Source organism: Saimiri boliviensis, chromosome 11 (genome assembly GCF_048565385.1).
Source record: "Saimiri boliviensis isolate mSaiBol1 chromosome 11, mSaiBol1.pri, whole genome shotgun sequence".
In the NCBI taxonomy this organism is placed as follows: Eukaryota; Metazoa; Chordata; class Mammalia; order Primates; family Cebidae; genus Saimiri; species Saimiri boliviensis.
The window spans coordinates 36,604,075-36,631,744 of NC_133459.1; the positions used below are offsets into that span (position 1 = coordinate 36,604,075).

The window sequence follows — 27,670 nt, forward strand, 5'->3', positions numbered from 1 at the left end:
GTGACCTATTTTTTTCTAACTGACCTGTAATAGTTCCTGGATAACGTATATCACTACCTTTAAATCAGAACTTTTTTTTTTTTTTTTTTTTTTTTTGAGACAGAGTTTCGCTCTTGTTACCCAGGCTGGAGTGCAATGGCACGATCTCGGCTCACCGCAACCTCCGCCTCCTGGGTTCAGGCAATTCTCCTGCCTCAGCCTCCTGAGTAGCTGGGATTACAGGCACAAGCCACCATGCCCAGCTAATTTTTTGTATTTTTAGTAGAGACGGGGTTTCACCATGTTGACCAGGATGGTCTCGATCTCTTTACCGTGATCCACCCGCCTCGGCCTCCCAAAGTGCTGGGATTACAGGCTTGAGCCACCGCGCCCAGCAAAATCAGAGCTTTTATTCTGCTAATAATAACCAGTAGTATAACAACCATTAGTAAATGGTTGTTAATCTTGACAGCATTACCTTACTCACATTAGCTAAACACGAACATGAAAACTTATTTTAGATAACCTGCTCTCGGCTGGGCGCGGTGGCTCACGCCTGTAATCCTAGCACTTTGGGAGGCTGAGGTGGGTGGATCACCTGAGGTCAGAAGTTCAAGACCAGCCTGGCCATCATGGTGAAACCCCGTCTTAAAAAAAAAAAAAAAAGGGCTGGGCACGGTAGCTCACGCCTATAATCCCAGCACTTTGGGAGGCCAAGGCGGGTGGATCACGAGGTCAAGAGATCGAGACCATCCTGGTCAACAAGATGAAACCCCGTCTCTACTAAAAATACAAAAAATTAGCTGGGCATGGTGGCGCATGCCTGCAGTCCCAGCTACTCGGGAGGCTGAGGCAGGAGAATTGCTTGAACCCAGGAGGCAGAGGTTGCGGTGAGCCGAGATCGCGCCATTGCACTCCAGCCTGGGTAACAAGAGTGAAACTCCGTCTCAAAAAAAAAAAAAAGATAACCTGCTCTCATTTACTGTCTCTTGCCTGAATGTTTTTTTTTTTTGAGACTGAGTCTTTTCTGTTTTGCACTGAACAGGCAAGAAAAAACAAAATAAATAAATAAATAAATAATTTTAAAAAAGAGAGACTGAGTCTTGCTCTGTCATCCAGGCTGGAGTGCAGTGGTACGATCCTGGCTCACTGCAACCTCCACCTCCCGGATTCAAGTAATTTCCTTGACTCAACTTCCTGAGTAGCTGAGCCACCATGCCCAGATTTGTGTGTGTGTGTGTCTGTGTGTGTGTATTTTTCGTAAAGACAGAGTTTTGTCATGTTTGCCAGGGTGGTCTTGAACTCCTGACCTCAGGTGATCCACCTGCCTTGGCCTGCCAAAGTGCTGGGATTACAGGTGTTAGCCACTGTGCCCAGCCTGAATTTCTTTCTTTTTTTTTTTTTTTTTTTTTTTTTGAGACAGGGTCTTGCTTTGTTGCCCAGGCTGGAGTGCAATGGCATAATCTTGGCTCACTGTAACCTCTGCCTCCGGGGTTCAAGCAATTCTCTTGCCTCAGCTTCCCAAGTAGCTGGGACTCAGGTGCACATCACCACGCCTGGTTAAATTTTTTGTATTTTTTAGTAGAGATGGGGTTTCATCGTATTGCCGAGGCTGGTTGCGAACTCTTGAGCTCAGGCAATCCGCCCACCTTGGCCTCCCAAAGTGTTGGGATTCCACCATGCCCGGCCTTCTTTTTTTTTTTTTTTTAAAGACAGAGTCTTGCTCTGTCGCCCAGGCTAGAGTGTAGTGGCTCGATCTCAGCTCACTGCAAACTCTGCCTCCTGGGTCCAAGCAATTCTCCTGCCTCAGCCTCCTGAGTAGCTGGGATTACAGGCCTGCATCACCACCACCTGGCTAATTTCTGTATTTTTAGCAGAGACGGGGTTTCATCATATTGGCCAGGCTGGTTACAAATTCCACCTCAAGTGATCCACTCGCCCCAGCCTCCCAAAGTGCTGGGATTACAGGCATGAGTCACCATAAAAGAAAAATTCATTAAATATTCACTAAGATAATAAAACATATTCTAAGACCAGGCATGGTGGCTCACGCCTGTAATCCCAGCACTTTGGGAGGCCGAGGCAGGTGGATCATGAGGTCAGGAGTTTGAAACCAGCTAGGCCAACCTCGTGAAACCCCATCTCTACTGAAAATACAAAAACTGGCCAGGCATGGTGGCAGGCACCTATAATCCAAGCTTACTCAGAAGGCTGAGGCAGGAGAATCACTTGAACCTAGGAGACAGAGGTTGCTGTGAGCCAAGACTGCACCACTGCAGCACTCCAGCCGAGCCTCGGCGACAGAATAAGACTCCATCTTAAAAAATAAAATAAAATAAATAAACAAACATATTCCAGCAGATTCTCATGTTCAAAACAAATCACTTAAACACAACCCAGAGATAAGCCAAATCTAGTTATTTCTTTTTTTTTCCTTGTTTTTTTGAGATGGAGTTTTGCTCTGTCGCCAGGCTGGAGTGCAGTGGCGCAATCTCGGCTCACTGCACCCTCTGCCTCCTGGGTACAAGCAATTCTCCTGCCACGCCTCCGAAGTAGCTGGGATTACAAGCACGTGCCACCACGCCTGGCTAATTTTTGTATTTTAGTAGAGATGGGGTTTAATCATGTTGGCCAGGATGGTCTTGATCTCCTGACCTCGTGATCCACCCGCCTTGGCCTCCCAAAGTACTGAGGTTACAGGAATGAGCCAGCCAGCCCAAATAGTTATTTCTTTATCAAATAAGCCAACTCTATAGTTACTTCCCTGTCAGATAAGCTAAATCTAATTATTTTAGTTTCAGAAACATGGACTTACTTAAGTGAAATTTATTATGACCTAGGGAAGGATATTTGAGAAATTACAATTTCGTATTTCCAAATTTCAATGTGGCTATACAAACCAAAGTCCCAGAAGCAATCACAACAAAACCTAAAGCATATGTGTTGTTGATAAGCAAAACTATTCTAAGTCCTAACCCCACACACTCCTTTACTCCCCAGCTAAAATTTGCACCCAAAATTTTGTAAGGACTTGCCCCCAAACCAACTAGGCCCCCACTGACTGCTTTACTCACTTCTTTACGTTTCGTTTCCGGACATTCCGACTGCAGAGTGAGGGTTGCACCTTCGATATTTCGTGGCATGGGTGTGGAACCAGGGTTTATTGTCAAATGAATCTGATCTGGTGAGATAATATGTTGCACATAACCCTGGGACATTGCTTCATGATCTATCAGGTGAAAGCCCTCTTCACCCCCTACTAGAAAAGGCAAGTGTTCTCCGCACTGTCCGTCATCATCGTCATCCTCCAAAGTGCCAGGGTCCTGCTCAATAAGAACAGTGGTCCTATCATAAACAGTTCCAGATGAGGAAGGCACCAGTCCATTTCTATCCACAAACCTGAGCATTTTATCATCGGGGGTCAGCTCATCTTCCTCCGTCTTAAAGTAGATGATGTTGTTGTCTGGACTGTGTTCCCCCATGGTTCAGTTGTGCTCAGCCCAATTGTGAGAAATGAAAAGATAATGACTTGTCTGCAATAGAACAAAGCCATAGTTAGAGTCATATCACAAGACCCTTGGACCTCCACAGCAAGCACAGGGCTCATTTTCCCTCTCATTTACAGAGCAAGCCAAAGCAAAAGAAAAACCATCCTTGGGAATGGTTTTTTTTTTTTTTTTTTTTTTTTTTGAGACGGAGTTTCACTCTTGTTACCCAGGCTGGAGTGCAATGGCGCGATCTCGGCTCACCACAACCTCTGCCTCCTGGGTTCAGGCAATTCTCCTGCCTCAACCTCCTGAGTAGCTGGGATTATAAGGCATGCGCCACCACGCCCAGCTAATTTTTGTATTTTTAGTAGAGATGGGGTTTCACCATATTGACCAGGATGGTCTTGATCTCTTGACCTTGTGATCCACCCGCCTTGGCCTCCCAAAGTGCTGGGATTACAGGCTTGAGCCACCGCGCCCGGCAGGGAATAATTTTTTAATTATCTTAACTTTGAAACCATCAAGTTTTTTTTAAAGAAAAGCAATGCTGACTGGGCGTGGTGGCTCATGCCTGTAATCCCAGCATGTTGGGAGGCTGAGATGGGAGGATCACTTGAGGCCAGTATGAGATCAGCATGGTCAAAACAACATAGTGAGGCTCCATCTCTATAAAAAGAAAAAGAAAGAGAGGGAGAGAGAGAAAGGAAGGAAGGAAAGAAAAGCAATGCTTTTCAAAAATTGAATAAGTTCATAAGACCTTCTGAATGTGCCTGTCAAACAATTTGAAACCTGGTCAAAATACTTAAAGGGGACAAAAGAGCAAACAGAACAGTGGCTGCTTAAAGGCTGAACTGCTACAAATCTTAAAGGAAAACGCACTCAAATATCCTCCAAATTAGACCGCGAGGTAGTAAACAGTCTCATGTAATTTATGGTAGAAGGAACAAGGCTTTGGAGGAAGAGTCATCTACCTACAGATCCTGGCTTTGCCCTCTACTACATGGGTAACTTTTCTGTATGTCGCTTTTCTTATGTGCAAGATGGGACTAGTAATTCCTGTTCTCTCAAAGCTTTTACATGGAATAAAAGAGGCAACACATGCAAAGCACAATGTTTGATAAATCGTAGAGGAACAAGTGTGAATTTCTTCCCTGCTACCTAGAACAGATGTTTCAACCTTCTGGGTGGAGGGGCTAATCCCCAGGCACAAACAGTGAAGATCACTGTTATCTATTTATGTCTTAAAACAAATATGGTATCAGAAGTTATAGTTGTATAATGGGCTCTTATCCCTGAATGAATTGGGTCTTACTTATTATTTTTGTTTCCACAGCCCTTAGCCTAACACACTGATAATAGAAGTGCAGGAAATGTCAGCTAAATGAATAAAAGACATGACAACATACACTCTCGTGAAGACAGTATCTTGGGAAGATATATTCTCTTGAGAAAAATACCACATTTGAAGCTTTCATGTTCTGGAATAGTGATTCTTCCTTCATCTACAAACACAGGCTCTACAAATGTGGGTTTGGCAGGCAGAACAGAGAATTTTAAAATAATCAGCATATCCCTTTTCCTTTTCAGTCTGGCTTTGCACTTTATCTTTCTCTTTTGCTCTGGGTTAGAAAGTGAGCCTTTACTTAGTGGGGTGGCTTAGTTACCAAAGACAGGCCAAAGGATCCGATCCGGGAGGTACCGGCCCGACCCCTAGCTCTGGCTTACGCAACCCCATAGATGTACATTTCGCTGCATCTGAGAAGAGAGAAGAGCACCGAGGGCCCCAGTGGGCTGCCCCGGCACCCTCAGCGGCAACGCAGAGACCAACTGTCCGGAACAAACAAGACCGGGAGGTTTCAGGGTGGCCAAGAGGAGTGCGAACAGAGCCTCCTTGAGAGGAGGCTGGGAAAATGAACCTGTCTGGAACAGCCCCCAGTAGGGGGCCACACAGAAAAATCCGAAGACAAGCTGGGGGTCTCCAAGCACAGAGAAGAGGGGCAGGGTCCGGGTCTCCATGGAAACAGGAAAGGGGGGCTGGATACCCATCCCCATGGAAACAGACAAGGGGTGGGGTCCCTATGGTGACCGGACTGAGGTCTCCATTGGAAAATGCTTCAGGAAGGAGCCTAAGTCCCGCGCCCCCGGTAAGTCCCAAGCCCAGGCCGAGTCTAGTTTCGCCTTTTACCTCCGCGGCTCCCGGCAACGGCGGCGGCAGCAGCTTCTCCCCTCCCCAGCGGCACCATGATTGCCCCACCTTCCTCAACGTCACTTCCGCTTCCGCTTTCCGGAGGAAGGAGGGGACAGCGCTCCGCCCCTCCCTGGCGCCTCTGGTTGGCTCAGGTTGTCAGGGGCCGAGCTGAAGCCTCCAATTGGCGAGAGGGAGGAGCGGGGCGGGGCACCGTGGGGAAGGCGCCCAGTGGGTGAGTTCGTCCGCGCGGGGAAGCGCCCGGAGTAGCTACTGGCTGCCCGCAGGGTGTTGCCGTCACGGCACAGGACGCAAGAAGAAGGGAACGAACCCCAAAGCAAGAGTCCGAAATATCGTCAGCCGAGTTTGCGCTGGCCGCCCTCGCCCAGGCAGCCACAGCTGCAGCGGGAAGGACCACAGTTGGCCGTCACAACTCTGACTCCAACTCGCCTGGGGAGTCTGGACGGCCGTGACGTTCCCGGGTTTCTCCCTCCGGGGTTCCGGCCTCCCCTTCAGCACCCATCAAAGTTAACACAGGCGGGAGGCCCCAGAAAGGAAGATAAGACTCCAAAGGCAGAACTAAGAGTATTCCAAGCCCAGCTGGAGAGGACGCCTTCGCCTCTTCCTTGTACCACGCGCTTCCCTAGGACGCCCTTCTCACTCTCGCCCGGGCAAGCGGTCCCAACTTTCTTCCCCAGCAGCGGACGCGGCTTCGACGGGACTCTTGTCCGGGCCAGTTAGCGCCACCTACCGGCCACTCCCTTTAACCGTTCACATTGTCCTGCTGGTCCGTGTCTTAAACCCATTTTACAGTCCCCAGAAGTAGTTGTATTTGTACCCAGGAAACAATTCTGCGTGTGCCTTCGTTACGCCCCTGTCCTTTCCAAATGCCTGGAGGATCTAGCTGTTAGATCCTCCCAGCAGCCACTGCCTGTTTTTCCCATAAGCTGCTTCTCGAATATTCAGTGGGACAACTCCAAAAATTAGACCAGGGATCAAGGGGGGTCAGGCCAGTGCTATACCCATTTTTTGCTGACTGCCAGCAATATGTCTCTTTGGTCCCAAGGCTTGGGCCACAAAGTCCAGCTGCAGCGAACTGCCATCTCTTAAGAGAGAAAAACATACACCACCACCACTGTTAAATATACATTTATCATTAAAATATATTACATGAGAGAGGGGATGCATCATATACAGTTTGGAAGACTTGCTGGCCCAGAAAATCCCACTTGTTTCATCGAACACTCATTTCTTCAGTGATTTTACATTTTATTTTTAGAGACGGAGTCTCCCTCTGTCACCCAGGCTGGAAGTAGAGTGATGTGATCGTAGCTCACTGCAGCCTCAAACTCCTGTGCTCAAGTGATCCACCCACATCAGCTTCCCAAGTAAATGGGACCACAGGCATGCATCACCACGCCCGGCTAATTTTTAAAAAATTTTTTGTAGAGATGAGGTCTCCTTGTGTTGCCCGGGCTGGTCCCAAACTCCTGGTCTCTAGCAGTCCTCCCACCTCAATCTCCCAAAGTGCTGAGATTACAGGCTTGAGCCACTGCGCCTGGTTATTTTAATTTTTTAAACACCTGTATTGCCTTCAGAGGCTGAGCAGCCAGTCAGAGTTACCGAGCCATTATCCGAGCAGAAATGGAGGTGGAGTTTGCCTGTGCATATACACATATCCTCAGACCCAGCACTGAAAGCATCTGGGGTGGCTGTAGCCTATTTTATCCAGCAGTTTCTGCCTGCATTCTTGTCGACTAACTCATAGTCCTTTCAGGACTCCAAAGTTCCTTCAAATATCTGATCATGAAGATATCACCCCAGGCTACAGGGAAGGCACCAACTATGCCCCGGAGGTAGGGTGAGTGAGTACAAGTAGTTATTTTAAAACGTTTTAAATTAAAAAAAAAAAAAAAAAAAAGCCTGATGTGGTGGCTCACGAGTGTAATCCCAGCACTTTGGGAGGCTGTGGCGGGTGAATCACCTGAGGCCAGGTGTTCGAGACCAGCCTGGCCAACATGGTGAAACCCCATCTCTACTAAAAATACAAAAAATTAGCCGGGCGTGGTGGCAAGTGCCTGTAATCCTAGCTACTCAGGTAGCTGACGCAGGAGAATCGCTTGAACTAAGGTGGGGAAGGTTGCAGTGAGCTGAGATTTCACCACTACACTCCAGCCTGGGTAACAAGAGTGAAACTCTTTCTCAAAAAAAAAAAAAAAAAAAAAAAATTGCACTCAATCTGTGTTAAATAACTGAAGTTGAAAGTTGAACGTCAGTTTTATTATGGTGGATTTTCTCCTATGTCTTCATGACTTACAGCACTGAGTGTGCTAACCAATGGTGGGCTTCGTCAGGGCACTAGGCTCAGGAAACAGCTGCCATTCTTGCTACCAAGTAGCCTCACATAATTATCTTAAGACAGCTCTTGAGCTGAAACAGTGGGGCTGGTAATTGGCTGCCTCAAGTAAAATAGAAGAGAGAGGCTCAGAGTGGGTTGCAGAGGAACTGATGAATAAATTCTTGAGCCTTCTTCTTCTCCATCATATCAAGCTTTTGGTGACCAGCTGGGTTTCGGAGCAATAAGCTGCCAAATATGCTAGCTGCAAGAAAAAAACAGAAAATAAATGATTCAGCAAAAGAAGGTACTAAAGACACACATCACTTACAGCAGGGGTATGTTCTGAAAAATGTCAATAGGTGATTTAGTCATTGTGCGAACATCGTAAGAGTGTACTTACACTTTACACAAACTTTACTCGCACTTGTACTTACACAATTCTAGATGGTATAGCCTATCGCTCCTAGGCTCCTGTACAGCAAGTTACTATACTGAATACTACAGGCAACTGTAACACACTGGTAAGTATTTGTGCATCCAAATAGATCTAAACATAGGAAAGGTACATCAAAAATACAGTATTATGGGCCAGGTGCAGTGGCTCGCACCTGTAATCTCAGCACTTTGGGAAGCCGAAGCAGGCAGATCACTAGAGGCCAGTAGTTTGAGACCAGATAGGCCAACATGGTGAAACCCCCATCACTACTAAAAATACAAAAATTAGCCTGTCCCCCCACAGTGGGCTTTCCAAGGGGAATGGTGCCCTGTCGGAGGTGGCCGAGGTTACAGGGTGTTGGGGGAGGCAGCCCTGCTTGGTGTCCCGCCTCTCTGGTTCCTGCCTCTTTCCCTCTCATTCCCACACTGCCTCACCTCCCTCCCATTCTCGCTGAGGCTGGTCTCCAGGCTCGCACAGGGTTTTGTGAGCATGGTAAGGATAGCTAAGGCCCAGGGGTGGCTGCGTGGGCCCGAGTGGCCATCTGGCTTCCAGCACTCTCCCACCCAGAAGTGGGGAGGGTGGACATTGGTTACCGCCCTTAAAAAAAAAAAAAAAAAAAAAAAGGCTGGGCATGATGGCTTACGCCTGTAATCCCAGCACTTTGGGAGGCCAAAGTGGGCGGATCACAGGGTCAGGAGTTCAAGACCAGCCTGGTTAATATGGTGAAACCCCATCTCTACTAAAAATACAAAAATTAGCTGGGTATGGTGGCACACACCTGTAATCCCAGCTACTTGGGAGGCTGAGACAGAAGAATCGCTTGAACCCCAGAGGCAGAGGTTGCAGTGAGCCGAGATCATGCCACTGCACTCCAGCCTAGGTGACAGAGCGAGACTCTGTCTCCAAAAAAGAAAAAAATAGCCAGACATGGTGGCAGGCATCTATAATCCCAGCTACCTGGGAGGCTAAGGCACATGAATCACTTGAACCCAGGAGGCAGAGAGTGCAGTGAGCTGAGTTCACACCACTGCATTCCAGCCTGGGTGACAGAGCAAGACTGTCTCAAACATAAACACACACACACACACACACACACACACACACACATGGTATTATAATCGAATGGACCCTCCATTGTATATATGGTCCGTTGTTGACCAAGATATTATACGGTACAGGATTATACTTTTTTTGTGAGACGCAGTCTCACTCTGTCACCCAGGCTGGAATGCAGTGGTGCAGTCTCGGCTCAGTGCAGCCTCCATTCCATCACTTGGGTTCAAGTGATTCTCCTGATTCAGCCTCCCTAGTAGCTGGGATTACAGGCGCCCACCACCACACCCAGCTCATTTTTGTATTTTTCACCATGTTAGCTCAGCTGGTCTCAAACTCCTGACCTCAGGTGATCTGCCTGCCTCGGCCTCCCAAAGTGCTAAGATTACAGATGTGAGCCATCATGCCCGGTCCATGATTATACTTATTCTTGCATTGTTAGGAGTGGGGAGGAATGTCCAAATGCAATACTTTCTGCTTTAAAAAAATCTGCCCAGGTCGAGTGCGATGGCTCACACCTATAATCCCAGCACTCTGGGAGGCCAAGGCGGGTGGATCACCTGAGGTTGGGAATTCGAGACCAGCCTGACCAACATGGAGAAACTGTCTCTACTGAAGAATATGAAATTAGCTGGGCATGGTGGCACATGCCGGTTATCCCAGTTACATGGGAGGCTGAGGCAGAAGAATTGCTTGAACCCGGGTGGTAGAGGTTGTGGTGAGCCAATATCACACCATTGCACTCTAGCCTGAGCAACCAGAGCAAAACTCCATCTCAAAAAAAAAAAAATCTTGGCCCAGAGCATAATATTTTAGTTCTACTGCAAGGGACTTGGGACCCTCCTCAACCACATTTCTCATTACAAGTCTCTCAGTTTGCAGAAATGCTTTCCATAGACTTTTGGCTGCTTACCTAGAATATTCTCATCCAAATGATTTTTTGCTGAATTTTTCAGCAGTTCTTGCAAAAATGCCATCAAGTATTTGAAGACATTGTTGTGGAATGTGGGGAGAGTAGAAATGACCTGAAAGAGGGAGAATTGGAATTTGTCTTTTGTTAACGGAATCATTTGTCAGGTGCCTACTACAGTCCAAGAACTGAATACACCATCCAAGTGCACGAGTAAGACTGTACACAGAAAAGTGGTTGCTTACCACTGAGTACCAAAAGAGAGGTACAGGTCAAATGTGACATGAATTTAGAAGTCAGCCTTTTAACTGCATGTTCTTATAAGACTTCAGGAAATAAGACATTTTAGTTGGGTCTTGAATATAAGACAAAACTGGATTTACAGAGGTAAGAAATGGGTTATTTAGAGCAAAGAATGTGTAAAAAAGGGCAAGAGGAGAAAAATAGATAAGTAGAACACTTTATGAGAAGTCAATTTTGGCAGGAGCATAACTAGAAGGGTTGATCAGGCCCTGATCAATGAGTACTCCAGCTATCTGCATATCAGAATCAGTTTGGAAGCTTGAACAAAATAGATTCCAAAAGTGATTATCAGTCAGGCTCAGTGGTTCAAGCCTGTAATCCCAGCACTTTGGGAGGCCAAGGCGGGTGGATCACCTGAGGTCAGGAGTTTGAGACTAGCTTAGCCAACATGGTGAAACCCCATCTCTACTAAAAATACAAAAAATTTAGCTGGGCATGGTGGCGCATGCCTGTAATCCCAGCTACTCAGGAGGCTGAGGCAGGAGAATTGCCTGAACCCAGGAGGCGGAGGTTGTGGTGAGCTGAGATCGCGCCATTGCACTCCAGCCCGGGTAACAAGAGCGAAACTCCGTCTCAAAAAAGAAAAAAAAAAAAAATACAAAAAATAGCCAGGCATGGTGGCGTACACCTGTAATCCCTGCTACTTGGGAGGCTGAGACGGGAGAATCACTTGAATCCGGGAGGCGGAGGTTGCAATGAGCTGAGATCCCGCCAATGCACTACAGCCTGGGTGACACAGCGAGACTCCATCTCAAACAAACAAACAAAAAACAAAAGTGGCCGGGCGCGGTGGCTCAAGCCTGTAATCCCAGCACTTTGGGAGGCTGAGGCGGGTGGATCACGAGGTCGAGAGATCGAGACCATCCTGGTCAACATAGTGAAACCCTGTCTCTACTAAAAATACAAAAAAAATTAGCTGGGCATGGTGGCACATGCCTGTAATTCCAGCTACTCAGGAGGCTGAGGCAGGAGAATTGCCTGAGCTCAGGAGGCAGAGGTTGCGGTGAGCCAAGATCACGCCATTGCACTCCAGCCTGGGTAACAAGAGCGAAACTCCGTCTCAAAAAAAAAAAGTGATTATGATTCAGTGGATTTAGGGTGAGGCTTTAGAATCTGTATTATTGGCAAGTTTTCTAGATTCTGCCAAGGCCTGTTGTATGTGTGAACCACGAAGCTAGATCATAGAAAGTCTTCAATATTTAAGAAAATTAGTAATTGTCAATGGAGAGCCAAGTATGGTTTTCTGACCAATAGTCACATGACAATAGCCTAATTTAGAATATACAATCTGATGGCAGTGTGCAAAACAAATCAGCAGAAGGAGATCGTGAATGCAGCGCACTGAAACCAAGCTAAGTACAATGAGAATATAAGAGAGAAGACAGGTCATAGATCAACGAGACTGGGCCCGTGGGAGGCACGAAGAGGGTGGAGTCAGAAATGACTCAGGTCTCAGGTTGACTCACTGGAATTAAGGGTGATGCCATTAAAAGAAACAAAGACATGAGAGAAAGAACAGGTTTGAGTTTGAGAAGGAAAGATAAGGTGTTCAGTTTCTGAGACACTGCACTTGAGGGACTGCGTCCACTCTGTTCCCTTAGGTCCCATGGGGTCTGGGGCTAACCACATGTGTATGCTGATGCTCAGTGCTTCCCCTCACCTGCTTGCTTGCTGTGTAGTTGCCAGAACACTCCAAGCAGTTATGGTAGGCGCTGTAACAGATGACAGGCTCTGGAAGGCTCTCCAGGAAAAGCAGCAGGGCTTCGGCTACAGAATGATTGCTGGCAGCTTTTGACCTATCATTAAGGAATCGATGGTGCTGCTGCCCATGGTTAGGAAAAGGCCCAGGAGCAAGCACATGCCAGAAGTGCTGCCTGCCCAGTCAGGCTCTGCTCAGAGCGAGAATGCCAGCCTAACTTCTCAAAGGGGCCACACTGTCAGTTGAGCCAGGCCTCCTGAGTTCCTGCTATATTGGTTACTTACAGTTGTAAATTCTTAGCCTGGGCAACATGGCAAAACCCTGCCTCTATGAAAAGTTCAAAAGCTGGGACCACAGGTATGGTGGTATTCACCTGTGGTCCCAGCTACTCAGGAGGCTGAGGTGGGAGGATCGCTTGAGCCCAGGAAGTAAAGGCTGCAGTGATCTGAGATCACACTACTACACTCCAGCCTGGGTGACAGAAATGGACCCTGTCTCAAAAGAAAAAAAAAAGTTGTAAAGTCTTCTCTATGCAAACTTTAAATAAAACATGGTAACTGAGGATACAATATCAGATTCTAAGTCTGAAAATACTTTCCTTTTTCTCACCCCTCATTCATATTCTCTCTCTCTCTTTCTCTCTCTCTTACACACACATACACACACACACACACACACACACACACACACACACGGAGCTGAATGTCTGAAGGATACAGAGGTTATCAATCATTCCAGTATCCAAGTAGTCCCTGATATGTTCAAATTCTGACCTCAGGCCCGGTTGCTGAAACAGATCTTCCTGCAAAATGGAAGATAGTCACAAAAGAATTATTTTCTCAGAAAATCACCAATGATTTCCTGACCTAATAATATCACTAGCAGAATGCAAAAAGGAGCAGTGTGGTAAGGCCCTGGCAGATTCTCTGATTTAAGCTGATTTGGCTAATTCATCTTGTGGGCCTTCCCAGGCATGTTTCTACAGTAGGTCTTCAGGCATCTACTATAAAACTATGGGTAGGGCATACCATATGCAAGAAGATCCAACACTGGAGAAAACATAAAAGCAGCTGTGTTTCCGGCAGTGGTATAGAGGGATTACCCGGGGGGAAAAAATGAAGAAAATATGCATAAGAGCATAAGAGAAAGCTAACAAGGTACTTCACTGCTTTGAGCAAATAAGTTTATGGCAGCAAAGCTATTTCCATTAGTATCAGGACACTTTATGTTCATTTGTTTTATAAAATGACTTAATACCATATAACTGTATTAATAGTAACATTGTTATATATATTGCTCAAAAATTACATTTGAAAGGAGCTCTGCAGAGAAGGTAGAATAGTATAGCACTGAAGAATATGACTTCTCTACTCAGATTAACTGTATTCAAATCCCACCTCTGCCCATTTATCAGCTTTGGGACCTTAACCAAGTTATTCACCTTTCCAGGCATCTGTTTTACTTCATGTGAGAACTACTGTGAAAACTAGAGGCAATGCTGTAAAACACTTAGAATAGTGCTTGGCATACTGCAATTCTCAATAAATGTGAGGGGAAAAAAAGTGAAAATGGAATATCATAAAAATGTATATTAAGGCCAGGTGTGGTGGCTCACACGTGTAATCCCAGCACTACGGGAGTCCGAGGCGGTGGATCACTTGAGGTCACAGGAGTTCAGGACCAGCCTGATCAGCATGGTAAAACCTTGTCTCAAAATGCAAAATTAGCCAGGCATGGTGGCGAGTGCCTGTAATTCCAGCTACTTGGGAGGCTGAGGCAGGAGAATTGCTTGAACCCGGGAGGCAGAGGTTGCAGTGAGCCAAGATCGTGCCACTGCACTCCAGCCTGGGCAACAGAGTGAGACCCTGTCTCAAAAAAAAAAGAATATATACTAAAAAAGAAAAGTATGTTGCTCTGAAGTGGTAAAGTGATCTTACAGTGGCCGGGCGCAGTGGCTCAAGCCTGTAATCTCAGCACTTTGGGAGGCCGAGGCGGGTGGATCACAAGGTCAAGAGATCGAGACCATCCTGGTCAACTTGGTGAAACCCCGTCTCTACTAAAAATACAAAAAATTAGCTGGGCATGGTGATGTATGCCTGTAATCCCAGCTACTCAGGAGGCTGAGGCAGGAGAATTGCCTGAACCCAGGAGGCGGAGGTTGCGGTGAGCCGAGATCGCACCATTGCACTCCAGCCTGGGTAACAAGAGTGAAACTCTGCCTCAAAAAAAATAAAAAAAATAAAAATAATAAAAATAAAGTGATCTTATAGTTTGTATAGGTCTCCCTGAAACCTATATAAACAGATCAGTGAAACTGACCAATCTGACTAGTGAAGCCTGCCCTAGTCTCTCTAGAAATCAGGCCTCCAAATTCGAGGACCAGGGGTTGCATCTGGTCCCCTGCCTCTCCTTGGTTTATCAACAAGTTAGCCCCACTCATTCCCAGAAGCTGGTGAGAGTTCCTGAAGGAGAGCAATAACATTCTGAGAGGCCTCCAGGCAGTTTTCTGGCTGAGGGACCCCAGAGGCCATGGGAAGGAACATGCTATGCAGTGCTGGGATGGCCTTCCTACGCAGCACTGCTTCCCTTGGGGGTGATCATGTACTGCATGTCATAGCAGGGTCTCTGGCTGGGGACCATGGCTCATACCTGTCATCCCAGCACTTTGGGAGGCTGAGGCAGGTGGATCATCTGAGGTCAGGAGTTCAGGACCAGCCTGGCCAACATGGTGAAACTCCTTCTCTATAAAAATACAAAAATTAGCCAGGCATGATGGTGGGTGCCTGTAATCCCAGCTACTCAGGAGACTGAGGCAGGAGAACCACTTGAACCCAGGAGGTGGTGGTTGCAGTGAGCTGAGATTGCGCCATTTATACTCTAGCCTGAGCGACAGAACGTGACTCTGTCTCAAAAAAAAAAAAAAAAAAAAGCAGTCTCCCAGCATTGTGAAACATGGCATACTCCCTATCCTCCTTCCCCTTCATGGGGGAAGAACAGTTCTCCACAGGTTCCTTATGCAAAAAGTTCTTGGAGCTGATGGTCTTTCTCAAGGCAGCCTGGCCTCAATCAGGTCTGAATGCCTAAACACAACCTACCTGCTGGACAGCATTTCGGTACAGGTAATCAACCATCATCCAGAGCTCTTTGGGAATTTCCAAGGGTCTCTCCAGCTGGCTCCCATTACTTTCAGTCTGTATTGGCATCAAAGTCTGGAAAGCAATCAAGATCATGACAGAAATTCTGCCAGGCCGGCTCCAGGAAAATGCATGACATGGGGACGGCAAACCCATGGAAGAAGGAAAATAATTCAATGCCCCTAACCACACAGTCCTCAGACAGAAATGAATTCAGGTGATACGATCAAGGAACAAAAGGTAATTTTTGAGAATCAGGAGAGGGTTATGACAAGCAGTTTCAATGAATCAGGTGAAATATATACCATATTTTTAGGAAAAAAATCATTCCTATAGCATTTCACTATTAGAACTAGAGAGGTGTCATCTGGTGAGGAAACAGCACAGACCTGGGAGTCCGAAAATCTGAGTTCAAGGCCCACGTCCATTGTTTTGATTCTCTTTTTAATTCTTTTTTTTTTTTTTTAATCTTGAGATGGGGTCTTACTCTGTTGCCCAGGCTGGTCTTGAACTCCTGGACTCAAGTGACATACCCACTTCAGACTCCCAAAGTGCTGGGATTACAGATGGGAGCCACTGTACCCAGCCTCCAGGTCCACTGTTAACTCACCATATGACCTGTGACAAATCACTCTCCTTGATTGGGTCCCTGTTTTCATCTACATGATGCAGAAGAGGAAGTTCAAGACTCCCTAGATTTAAAAAATGCATTGGAAAAAAAAAAAAAGCATGCATATTACCATAGGTCTGCTCCAAATTATTTCCCTTGCATTAGAATTGTCTTCATAGGAAGCTTTTAGATCGCAGCAAATTTAGTTTAGGATGATAACCTACCAATGATGATTTTAAAAAAAAAAAGAATAATATCATTGACTATGGAACTTTCATTATTTTAGAATCCATGGCTGAGTTCCTCTTTTTTTTTAGAGACAGGGTCTTACACTATTGCTCAGGTACTGCAGTCTTGAACTCCCCGGTTCCCTCCCACCCCTGCCTCCCAAGTAGCTAGGACTAAAGGTGCACACCCCCATACCCAGCTGATTTCTTAATTTTTTGTAGAGACGGAGCCTCACTATGTTGTGCAGGCTGGTCTCAAAGTCCTGGCCTAAAACAATTCTCCTGCCTTGGCCTCCCAAAGTGCTGGAATTACAGCTGTGAGTCACTGTGTCCAACCCATGGCTGAGTTTCTCTAATGTACTGCTACAGACTGAATGTTTATAACCCCTTCAAATACGTTGAAACCTAATCCCTAGTGTGATGGTACTAGGAGGTGGCCCTTTGGGAGATGGTTAGGTGATAAGGTATTTGCCCTCATGAATGGGATTAGTGCCCCTAAACAAGATACCACAGAGACCTCCCTCATCTCTTCTGCCATGTAAGAACACAGTGAGAAGATGGCCCTCTCTGAGCCAGGAAGTAAGCCCTCACCTCACCAGACAGCAAATCTGACTGTGCCTTGATCTTGGACTTCCCAGTTCTCAGAACTGTGAGAAATAAATTTCTATTGCTGATAAATCACCCAGTCTATGGGATTCTGTTATAACAGCTCAGACAAAGAAACATACTGTAAGTGAAATACTGAAAAACATGGCCACAGCATTTTGCAGCTTTTCTTTCCTATCAAGAAGTGGAGTTAGGCCAGGCACAGTAGTTCACACCTGTAATCCCAACACTTGGGGAGGCCAGGGTGGAAGGATCACCTGAGGTTAGGAGTTCCAGGCCAGCCTGGCCAACACTGCAAAACCCTGTACAGAAAATACAAAAATTAGCTGGGTATAGTGGCAGGTACCTGTAATCCCACTTACTCAGGAGGCTGAGGCAGGAGAATCACTTGAACCTGGGAGACAGAGGTTGCAGTAAGCCAAGATCACACCACTGCACTCCAGCCTGGGTAACAGAGTGAGACTCCGACCCTACCCTCCCCCCACAAAAAAAAAGGCCAGGTGTGGTGGCTCACACCTGTAATCCCAGCACTTTGGGAGGCTGAGGTGGGCAGATCACTTGAGGTCAGGAGTTTCAGACTAGCCTAGACAACATGGTGAAACTCCATCTCTATGAAAAATACAAAAATCAGCCAGGCGTGGTGGTGTGCATGCCTGTAGTCCCAGCTACTGGGGAAGCAGAGGCAGGAGAATCACTTGAACCCAGGAGGAGGTGGAGGTTGCAGTGAGCCGAGATCAAGCCACTGGACTCCAGCCTGGGCAACAGAGAGAAACTCTGTCTCAAAAAAAAAAAAAAAAGAAAAGAAAAGAAAAAGAAAGAAAGAAAGAAAAGAAAAGAAAAGAAAAAAAGAAGCAGAGTCTTTATTGCTCCACTCATAGAATCTAGTACGGCTTCATAACTTGCTCTACCAATAAAACATGGCAGAAGTGGCCTTGTGTGCATTTTGGAGCCTATGCTACAAAAGGCCTTACAGTTCTCTCATGTTCTTGCCACTAGCTACAGAAACCTGAGCTAGCCTTCTGAATGATGAGCCTATGTGGTGAGTGAAATCCAGAGAAAAGGCAAACACCAAGACATGTGAGAGAGGCCATCTGGAGCCCTCTGGCCATCACAGCTGCCATCTGATTATAACCACACAAATGGGGCTAGGTGAGACCAGCAGAAGACCCACACTGGAAATTCACAGAATCATGAGAAGCAATAACTTGGTGTTAAAAACTACTAAAATTTCAGATAGTTTGTAGCACAGCTTTATACAGCTGATACACTAAGCAAGCTCTAGAAGGCTGAAGAATTTCTAAGTCCCTAGGAAGGTAGGCATAGGAATATCCTGTTTGACTGGCTTGGCTGCTACAAAGTTCTAGGTATTTCCTTGTGGCATATTACTCACCAGCTCACTAATAGTTTCAAGTGGCAGGTCTAGGATTGGCTCTCTCATGTAACACAGTGTATGAATGGGAGACCCGAAACAGCTAGGCAGGTAGTTCCCAGACACAGGCAAAAAGTAATCCTTTCCCCTGTCCAAGTGCAAAACCAGAATGTCCTCAATTTTGTCTTCACCAGAGTTGAGCTTTGTAGCTGTGGTCTTATTTACGAAGAGCTCCAATTCAATCTCAACGTCAGAATCTGCAGAGAAATTTTAAAAATAATGTTGGCTAGGGGGAGGCTAAGAGGAAAGGGGAAAAGAAGATAGGAGGGAAGAGGGTAAGGCATGAAGGGTTAGGAAAAGGAAAGAAAAGGTATCAAGCATCTAAATGTGCTTGGCATGCAGGAGAAACAAGAACAAAGAGTTTATAGTCCAAATGGGAATATGAAAACAACAGACAAAAACATGTAAATAGACAAATGCTATAAAATTGAAGTACTAAGGAGCACAGCTCAAGCTAGAAATACTAAGAGAATAAGAAGGCATGGATCAAAGAGCCTTCCCTGAGCCAGGTAAGATGAAGAGACCTGATTCAGAAGAAATGTAACACAATTATCAACCTGCGAACTGTCCACAGAACACCCTTCATTGTTCTGTCACACAGAATCATGCAGCGTGCAAAGGAAAAGTTGGGAAAAATCTGAATGGTACATTCCAGGGCCAGACATAATTTCTGGATTACTTCCCCATTATCAAGAGCAGATAATTGGGAGTTGATTATAGCGAGATCATAAAATGGTTCCTTTAACAGCAGCACCTGCTTTTTTTTTTTTTTAACTTGAGAAACTTTATTGAGGACAAAAGTAACAGCAGCAACTGCTCTACAGTAATCTTAGGTTTTCTCTTTCTGTGAAATTATAGAACATATAAATGACAGAATGCTTTTGAAACTGAACTCATGCTCCTATTTTACATTTTATTTATGAATGGGTTCCTCTATAGGGCTTTTTAAAAAGCCTCAAGCAGAGAATAAAACACTCAAGCAAAAAGCTTATTTTAGGAAAATGAGCAAATATAGAGTAAGGCTTTCCCCAAACCAGACACCAGGAAGCTGGGACAGAGGCCTTACCTGGCAGGAGGAAGCCTCTGCTGGGGTTGGCATTTAGCCACTGCTTACAGTAAGACTCTTCATCAGGCTTGTTGATGAATTCAAAATGACAGGGTACTTGTCCATTATGAATTGTAAAGGATTCTACTTGCAATTGCATGTACTTGACATTCTGAAAACAGAACTGGGAAGAAGCCCGGGTCCAGTGAAAACCAGTGCCGTTTCCTTGGCCACCTGCCTAGCCACCCCAACTGGGCAATCCTTACCATGGAAAGAAAATGAAGGACCATCTCTTTTAAATGTCTCTGTTTTACGTATTTACCTGGGAGGCCACAGTTCCCACTAAAGACTAGTTATCTGTGTTCAACCTCAAATCCAAAAATTCCATTTGTTTTTGTGTTATATTTCCTGAAGAAATGAAAGTTTTTATCGCCTATACCCCAAAACCATTTACAAAACACCCTTCACAAATTCCACTACTAAACATGATGATTAAGCCCATCCTTCCAAGTAGCTGGACACCTAGGGCATTAAAAATGCCATCAGCAGCTGGTGCAGTGGCTCAGGCCTATAATCCTAGCACTTTGGGAGTCCAAAGTGGGCAGATCACTTGAGCTCAGGAGTTCGAGACCATCCTGGCCTATATGGCGAAACCCCATCTCTACTAAAAACACAAAAATTAGTCAGGCATGGTGGCACATGCCTGTAATCCCAGCTACTGGGAGGCGAAAGCATGAGAATTGCTTGAACCTAGAAGAAAGAGGTTGCAATGAGCTGTGATCATGCCATTGCATTCCATCCTGAGTGACAGGGTGAGACTCTATCTAAAACAAACAAACAAACAAAAAATGCCTTCACCTTAAACCCCCATTTGACTCTGCATAACTGTCAAGTTTGAATGATCTTCCATTTGGCTCTTCCATGAAAAACCTTCAAACCTTATTCAACTTCATATATTACCTATTCCTTTTCTATACTGTCTGCCTCCCATCAGCTCATGGGCATCCAAACTCAATTTAATCCCAAGGCAAAGCATCAGTAAGAAAAATCTATTGCAAGAATATACAACAGTTATTCTAAAATAAAAACACATTTTGAATCCTCTTCTGGTTTAGAAGAGCGGGACATGATGACCTAAGCCAATAACCTCTCTCTTCTCAGCTAACAACATCAGCCTCACTTTATCTAGAAGCAGTCTATCAAGAAAGACTACAGTCCAGCCGGGCGCGGTGGCTCAAGCCTGTAATCCCAGCACTTTGGGAGGCCGAGGTGGGTGGATCACAAGGTCGAGAGATCGAGACCATCCTGGTCAACAAGGTGAAACCCCATCTCTACTAAAAATACAAAAATTTAGCTGGGCATGGTGGTGTGTGCCTGTAATCCCAGCTACTCAGGAGGCTGAGGCAGGAGAATTGCTTGAACCCAGGAGGCGGAGGTTGTGGTGAGCCGAGATCGCGCCATTGCACTCCAGCCTGGGTAACAAGAGCGAAACTCCGTCTCCGAAAAAAAAAAAAAAAAAAAAAAAAAAAAAGAAAGACTACAGTCCAATAGTGGTATAGGTGCCTCCTGGAACTCTGAGCTCCAATAGATGAGGGAGATTTAAGTTCTAGGAATAGAAGAGTCTGATGCTAATATTCTTTTTTTTTTTTTTAAGGCAGCGTTTCACTCGTGTTGCCCAAGCTGGAGTGCAATGGCACAATCTTGGCTTACTGCAACCTCCACCTCCCAGGTTCACGTGATTCTCCAGCCTCTCAAGTAGCTGGGATTACAGGCCTGCACCACCACCCCCAGCTAATTTTGTATTTTTAGTAGAGATGGGGTTTCTCTGTGTTGGTCAGGCTGGTCTCGAACTCCTGACCTCAGGTGATCCACCTGCCTAGGCCTCCCAAAGTGCTGGGATTACAGGTATGAGGCACCGTGCCTGGCCTCAATGATAATAATTCTCTTTTTTTCTTTCTTTTTTTTTTTTTTTTTTAGTTCTGTCTCTCTAGAATGCTAATATTCTTAACATGTCCTTCCTACCTCTCGCTTGGACAGGGACACAGAAGGAATGTTGGCATTTTCCATCTTATCCAGGGAGCGAACAATTTCCTCCAGAGTCTTCCGGTAAAGCTCATCATTTATGACCCTCACCTGGAAGGGAAACATCAGAGACTGAGTGCCCTGGCTTCTGCCCATTTCTTCTTTCTCAGTATAGAAAGCATTCACAGCATTGGGAAATAACAGTTGACAGCAAACAGAAAACAATCTAAATAGATTTAATTAATTAATTAACTCCATTAACAATTGACTTAGAAGTATCTCCCAGAGGCAAAGCTTGTGGTACAGGCATCTGCTTCCTGATTAGCAGAAAAAAAAAGACATGGAAGTGAAAGCATGGTTGGCAGTTAGTTCTGTCAGGTCTAAGGCCCAGGGCAGAAAATTGCTTGCTGCCACCAACAGGCCAGCAGTGAGAACCTTTTCTAGGGCTTTGATTTAAAGCAGTGTTTCTCAAGCTTCTTTTTATTTTTTTCTTTTGAGACAAGGTCTTGCTGTCACCCAAGCCGGAGTGCCGTGAAGTGATCTCGGCTCACTGCAAGCTCCACCTCCTGAGTTCAAGTGATTCTGCTACCTCAGCCCCCGAAGTAGCTGGGACCACAGACGCAAGCCACCACGCCCAGCTAAGTTTTTAATTTTTTTTTTTTTTTGAGACAGAGTTTTGCTCTTGTTACCCAGGCTGGAGTGCAATGGCGCGATCTCGGCTCACCGCAACTTCTGCCTCCTGGGCTCAGGCATTTCTCCTGCCTCAGCCTCCTGAGTAGCTGGGATTACAGGCACGCGCCGCCATGCCCAGCTAATTTTTTGTATTTTTAGTAGAGGCGGGGTTTCACTACGTTGACCAGGATGGTCTCGATCTCTTGACCTCATGATCCATCCGCCTCGGCCTCCCAAAGTGCTGGGATTACAGGCTTGAGCCACCGCGCCTGGCTAAGTTTTTAATTTTTTTGTAGCAATAAGAGGTTTTGCCGTGTTGCCCAGGCTGGTCTTGAACTCCTGAGCTCAAGCAATCCAACCACCTCAGCCTCCCAAAGTGCTGGGATTACAGGCGTGAGTCACTGTAATATATAATAAAGAGCTGGGCTGGGCGTGGTGGCTCATGCCTGATATCCCAGCACTTTGGGAGGCTGAGGTGGGCGGATCACGAGATCAGGAGTTCCAGACCAGCCTGACCAACATGGTGAAACCCCGTCTCTACTAAAAATACAAAAATTAGCCAGGCATGGTGGCATAAGACTCCCCGTCTCTACTAAAAATATAAAAATTAGCTGGGCATGATGGCATAAGCTTGTAATGCCAGCTACTCAGGAAGCTAAGGCAGGAGAATTGCTTGAACCTGGGAGGCAGAGATTGCAGTGAGCTGAGATCGTGCCACTGTACTCCAGCCTGGGCAACAGAGTGAGACTCTGCCTCAAGAAAAAAAAAAGATAATAAAGAGCCACTGTAAATAGATAATAAAGAAATGAAAAGGCCAGGTGTGATGGCTCATCCTATAATCCCAGAACTTGGAGTGGCCAAGGCAGAAGGATTACCTGAGCCCAGGAGTCGCCTGAGACCAGTCTGGGCAAGATAGCAAGATACTGTCTCTAAAGAAAAAATCCAGGTAAGGTGATACATGCCTATAGTCCTAGCTACTCAGGAGGCTGATGTGGGAGCACTGCTTAAGCCCAGCAGATCGAGGCTGCAGTGCTTTGTGATTGTGCCACAGCACCACTGCACTCCAGCCTGGGTGACAGAACAAGACCCTGTCTTAAAATAAAAATTAGCCAGGCATGGCGGCTCAAGCCTGTAATCCCAGCACTTTGGGAGGCTGAGGCGGGTGGATCACGAGGTCGAGAGATCGAGACCATCCTGGTCAACATGGTGAAACCCGTCTCTACTAAAAATACAAAAAACTAGCTGGGCGTGGTAGTGTGTGCCTGTAATCCCAGCTACTTAGGAGGCTGAGGCAGGAGAATTGCCTGAGCCCAGGAGGCGGAGGTTGCGGTGAGCCAAGATCATGCCATTGCACTCCAGCCTGGGTAACAAGAGCGAAACTCCGTCTCAAAAATAAATAAATAAATAAATAAATAAATAAATAAAAATAAAAATAAAAATTAAAAAAAAAAAAGCCGGGCGCGGTGGCTCAAGCCTGTAATCCCAGCACTTTGGGAGGCCGAGGTGGGTGGATCACGAGGTCGAGAGATCGAGACCATCCTGGTCAACATGGTGAAACCCCATCTCTACTAAAAATACAAAAAAACTAGCTGGGCGTGGTGGCGCGTGCCTGTAATCCCAGCTACTTAGGAGGCTGAGGCAGGAGAATTGCCTGAGCCCGGGAGGCGGAGGTTGCGGTGAGCCGAGATCGCGCCATTGCACTCCAGCCTGGGAAACAAGAGCGAAACTCCGTCTCAAAAAAAAAAAAAAAAAAAAAAAAAAAAAGGAAAGGGAAAGGAAGAAAAAGATGCTGACTCATAGGTAATCAGGGAAATGTAATCTAACATAATAAAGTACCTTTTTGAACTTGTACAAAATCCTTTGGCTTAAAAGAAAAAAAAATAATAAAGTATCTTTTTTTTCCCTTTGTTTATTGGGTTGACAAAAATGTAAAAGACTGATAAAACCCAGTATCGGCAAGGGCATGGGAAAACAAACTCTTATATGGTTGGTAGAAGTGTAAAGTGGTAAAACTGTTGTAAGGATAATTTAGCAAGATCTAATAAATTTAAAATACATTTTTTCTTTGAACCACTAATTTCATTCTATAGAAATATACCGATACACAAAGATACATGTGAAGGGTGGTCACAACAGCACTGTGTGTAATAGCAAAACTTTGGAAATAACTTTATCAATGCGTATGTTAAGGCACATCCAGACCATGGAATACTTTGGAACCTTTACAAATAATGAGAAGAAAGCTCTACCTTCACTGTCACGGAAAGATCTCCTAAGACATATTCAGTCGGGGAAAAAAAGATGTCCTTAGAGCAATATGTATAATATGATCCTTTTACAAAAAAGGAAAAATACCCTCAATGTTATATATAGAATACTGATACATCCATTTATAAACACATAGAGAAAGGTCTGCAAAAAGACAGTTCAAAAATAGAAAAGGGAACTTCCATGTATGAGGAAAAACACAGAGGCATACTAAAATAATTATTAACTAAGTTGCTAATAATTGTTCTAAATTGTTCTAAAAGGGGCTTCCTCCCACTCAAAAGGAGAGGAAGAAACCAGAAAGAGAAGAAATGGTCTTAGTTGTGAAAGCCAATTCCCTCCAGAATGGTTACAACGGGCACCAGCTGCCCACCTACCCCGATGTCAAACAGTGAGTGGACAGGCTTGTGGTCACTGGTCTTCAGGGCCATGTGGCTCTGGTAACTCAGCTGAGTGATGTTCTTCCCCTTCCAGAGGATCCGGTCACACCAGGCAGGAGCACGGCACTTCTCACTGAAATGCAAAGTCCACCCTGGAAGTATTCACAGAAACAGCAGTGCCCACTGCCTGGCAAGTGTCCTGGCTCAGGCAGAGTGATAAATCAGGGCCTTCATGTCCACCTGGCTAAGTCATCTGAGGAAGCAACAGCAATTTGGGCCCACCAAGGGATAACATACATCCTGTGGGTATCATCCAAAACAACTATGAAAGCTCAAAGTCAAAACAGAGTTCAGACTGATTCTCTGCTCTTTACCCTCCTATGAGAATTAGGAGAGAATTAAAAAACCAATCTAACAGTAAGCACTCTATGGTCTTTTTTTTTTTAGACCGAGTCTTGATCTTTAGCCAGGTTGGAGTACAGTGGCACAATCTCGGTTCTCTACAACCTCTGTCTTCCAGGTTCAAGTGATTCCCCTGCCTTAGCCTCCTGAGTAGCTAGGACTATAGGTACGTGCCACCATGCCTGGCTAATTTTTTGTATTTTAGTAGAGATGGGGTTTCACCATGGCCAGGATGATCTTGATCTCCTGACCTAATGATCTGTCTGCCTCCGCCTCCCAAAGTGCTGGGATTACAGGTGTGAGCCACCCCACCCGGCCACCCTATGGTCTTTAAAAGATGCTGGTTAAGGCCAGGTGCAGTCACTCACCCCTGAAATCCCAGCATTTTGGGAGGCCAAGGCAGGTGGATCACAAGGTCAAGAGACTGAGACCATCCTGGCCAACATGGTGAATCCCCGTCTCTATTAAAAATACAAAAATTAGCTGCATGTGGTGGTATGCACCTGTAGTCCCAGTTATTCAGGAGGCTGAGGCAGGAGAATCACTTGAACCCAGGAGGCAGAGGTTGCAGTGAACCAAAATTACACCACTGTACTCTAGCCTGGCAACAAAGTGAGACTCCGTCTCAAAAAAAAAAAAAGAGATGCTGGTTAAGAGACAGGCTCTGAATTTCCCACTGCCTGGGTTCAAATCCTCCCTGTATCCCTTGTCTACCTGGGGCCTCTTTAATTTTTCTATGCTTCAGTTTCCAATCTCATAAAATGAGGTAAATCATACCTACTTCGACAGAGTCCTGAGGATTAAATAAGAAAATAACAAGTACATCAAAAGTACATGGCACATGGTAAGCAGTAATAAAAAATATTAACTACTGACTTTGGGAGGCTGAGGCAGACCGATCACTTGAGGCCAGGCGTTCGAGACCAGCTTGGCCAATATGGCGAAACCCTGTCTCTACAAAAATACAAAAATTAGCTGGGCGTGGTGGCACACACCTGTAATCCCAGCTACTCAGGAGGATGAGGCAGGAGAATCGCTTGAACTCCGGAGGCGGAGGTTGCAGTGAGCCAAGATCCAGCCACTGCACTCCAGCCTGGGCAACAGAACAAGACTGTCTCAAAACAAACAAACAAAAATATTAACTACTATGTAATGACCAAGTACCAGCTAAGTTAGTTGGAATCATCTCATCCTAGGCACAGCTGAAAAGTAAATCAGTATTAAAAATTATTATGGGGCCGGGCGCGGTGGCTCAAGCCTGTAATCCCAGCACTTTGGGAGGCCGAGGCGGGTGGATCACGAGGTCGAGAGATCGAGACCTCCTGGTCAACAAGGTGAAACCCCGTCTCTACTAAAAATACAAAAAATTAGCTGGGCATGGTGGTGTGTGCCTGTAATCCCAGCTACTCAGGAGGCTGAGGCAGGAGAATTGCTTGAACCCAGGAGGCGGAGGTTGCAGTGAGCCGAGATCGCGCCATTGCACTCCAGCCTGGGTAACAAGAGCGAAACTCCGTCTCCAAAAAAAAAAAAAAAAAAAAAAAAAAAATTATTATGGAACAAAGGCAAAGGCAGTCACAAAGTAAATACATGGGAAAGCAGGCTGCTTAATGAGCAAATACTGAGACGAAATGTTTAACCAGAGTGCAAAACATGGGGGAAAAGTCACAGGAAGCATATATTCTTCCTTAGGTCCAAAAGAGAAGTGCTTCCCAGAATTTCTGGGTTTCCATTTGCTCAATCATTTGAAGAAACCTCTGACCTACCTGGTATCCCAGTCGTCAGAGCCCGTATCGTATTTGTAAGTAGGCTGGAATGTCAGCTCACCCTCTGTGAAGCCTTCAAAGACAGTCTTTTTGTCCACCTGAATTTTCAGCTATACAAAATGATGGGAGAAAAAACAAATCTCACAATAAAAAGGTCAAACTTTGAATTAGTGGAGAAAAGGATATCAGTCTAGAATTCAAACTCTAAGGAAAAAGACCCCCAAAAAAGTTACTCTATAAGATTTTTTTTTTTTTTTGAGACAGAGTTTTGCTCTTGTTGCCCAGGCTGGAGTGCAGTGGTGTGATCTCAGCTCACTGCAACCTCCGCCTCCCAGGTTCATGCAATTCTCCTGCCTTGGCCTCTCAAAGTGCAGGGATTACAGGCATGAGCCACCATGCCCAGCTTCTATAATACCTTAAGTTAGCTAACTCCTAGGAAAGTGAACAAGCTGACCATTTCTTTTCTGTATATAGTTTTTATTTTTTAGTTGTTTTTAATGTTTTTTATTTTTTAAAGACAGGATCTTACTCTGTCACCCAGGCTGGAGTGCCATGGAGTGACCATAGCTCACTACAGCCACCATCTCCTGGGCTCCAGTAATCCTCCCACCTCAGCCTTCCAAGTAGCTGGGACTGCAGGTGTACACCACCACACAGCTACTTTTAAAAACTTTTTAGAGACAGGGTCTCACTAGGCTGCCTAGGCTTGTCTGAAACTTTT

At 45.6% G+C, this 27,670-nt stretch overlaps 2 protein-coding genes across 16 annotated transcripts in view; both read right to left on the reverse strand.

Moving 5' to 3' along the window:
- MTF1 (metal regulatory transcription factor 1) overlaps positions 1 to 5,735 on the reverse strand; it is a 59,842-nt gene extending 54,107 nt beyond the window's left edge. Inside the window, exons 1-2 of the mRNA XM_039473669.2 lie at positions 5,653 to 5,735; positions 3,054 to 3,512 (exon numbers count right to left, since the gene is read on the reverse strand). Of these exons, the coding sequence (XP_039329603.1) occupies positions 3,054 to 3,461 (408 nt within the window). The 5' untranslated portion in view covers positions 3,462 to 3,512; positions 5,653 to 5,735. The remainder of the gene's footprint in view (positions 1 to 3,053; positions 3,513 to 5,652) is intronic.
- Positions 5,736 to 6,785: 1,050 nt separating this feature from the next.
- The window catches only part of INPP5B (inositol polyphosphate-5-phosphatase B), an 80,613-nt gene continuing 59,728 nt past the window's right edge, over positions 6,786 to 27,670 (reverse strand). For 14 of the 15 annotated variants that reach the window (XM_074380544.1, XM_074380543.1, XM_074380542.1 and 11 more), the window contains 10 exons: positions 26,950 to 27,059; positions 24,782 to 24,917; positions 21,465 to 21,575; positions 19,464 to 19,626; positions 18,359 to 18,594; positions 15,487 to 15,600; positions 13,109 to 13,193; positions 12,353 to 12,480; positions 10,393 to 10,504; positions 6,786 to 8,252 (listed from right to left, as the gene is read on the reverse strand). In XM_074380544.1, the coding sequence (XP_074236645.1) occupies positions 8,137 to 8,252; positions 10,393 to 10,504; positions 12,353 to 12,480; positions 13,109 to 13,193; positions 15,487 to 15,600; positions 18,359 to 18,594; positions 19,464 to 19,626; positions 21,465 to 21,575; positions 24,782 to 24,917; positions 26,950 to 27,059 (1,311 nt within the window). In that variant the 3' untranslated portion in view covers positions 6,786 to 8,136. Of the gene's footprint in view, positions 8,253 to 10,392; positions 10,505 to 12,352; positions 12,481 to 13,108; positions 13,194 to 15,486; positions 15,601 to 16,265; positions 16,356 to 18,358; positions 18,595 to 19,463; positions 19,627 to 21,464; positions 21,576 to 24,781; positions 24,918 to 26,949; positions 27,060 to 27,670 lie in introns of those variants that run through there. The other variant, XR_012512381.1, reaches the window with a different exon arrangement.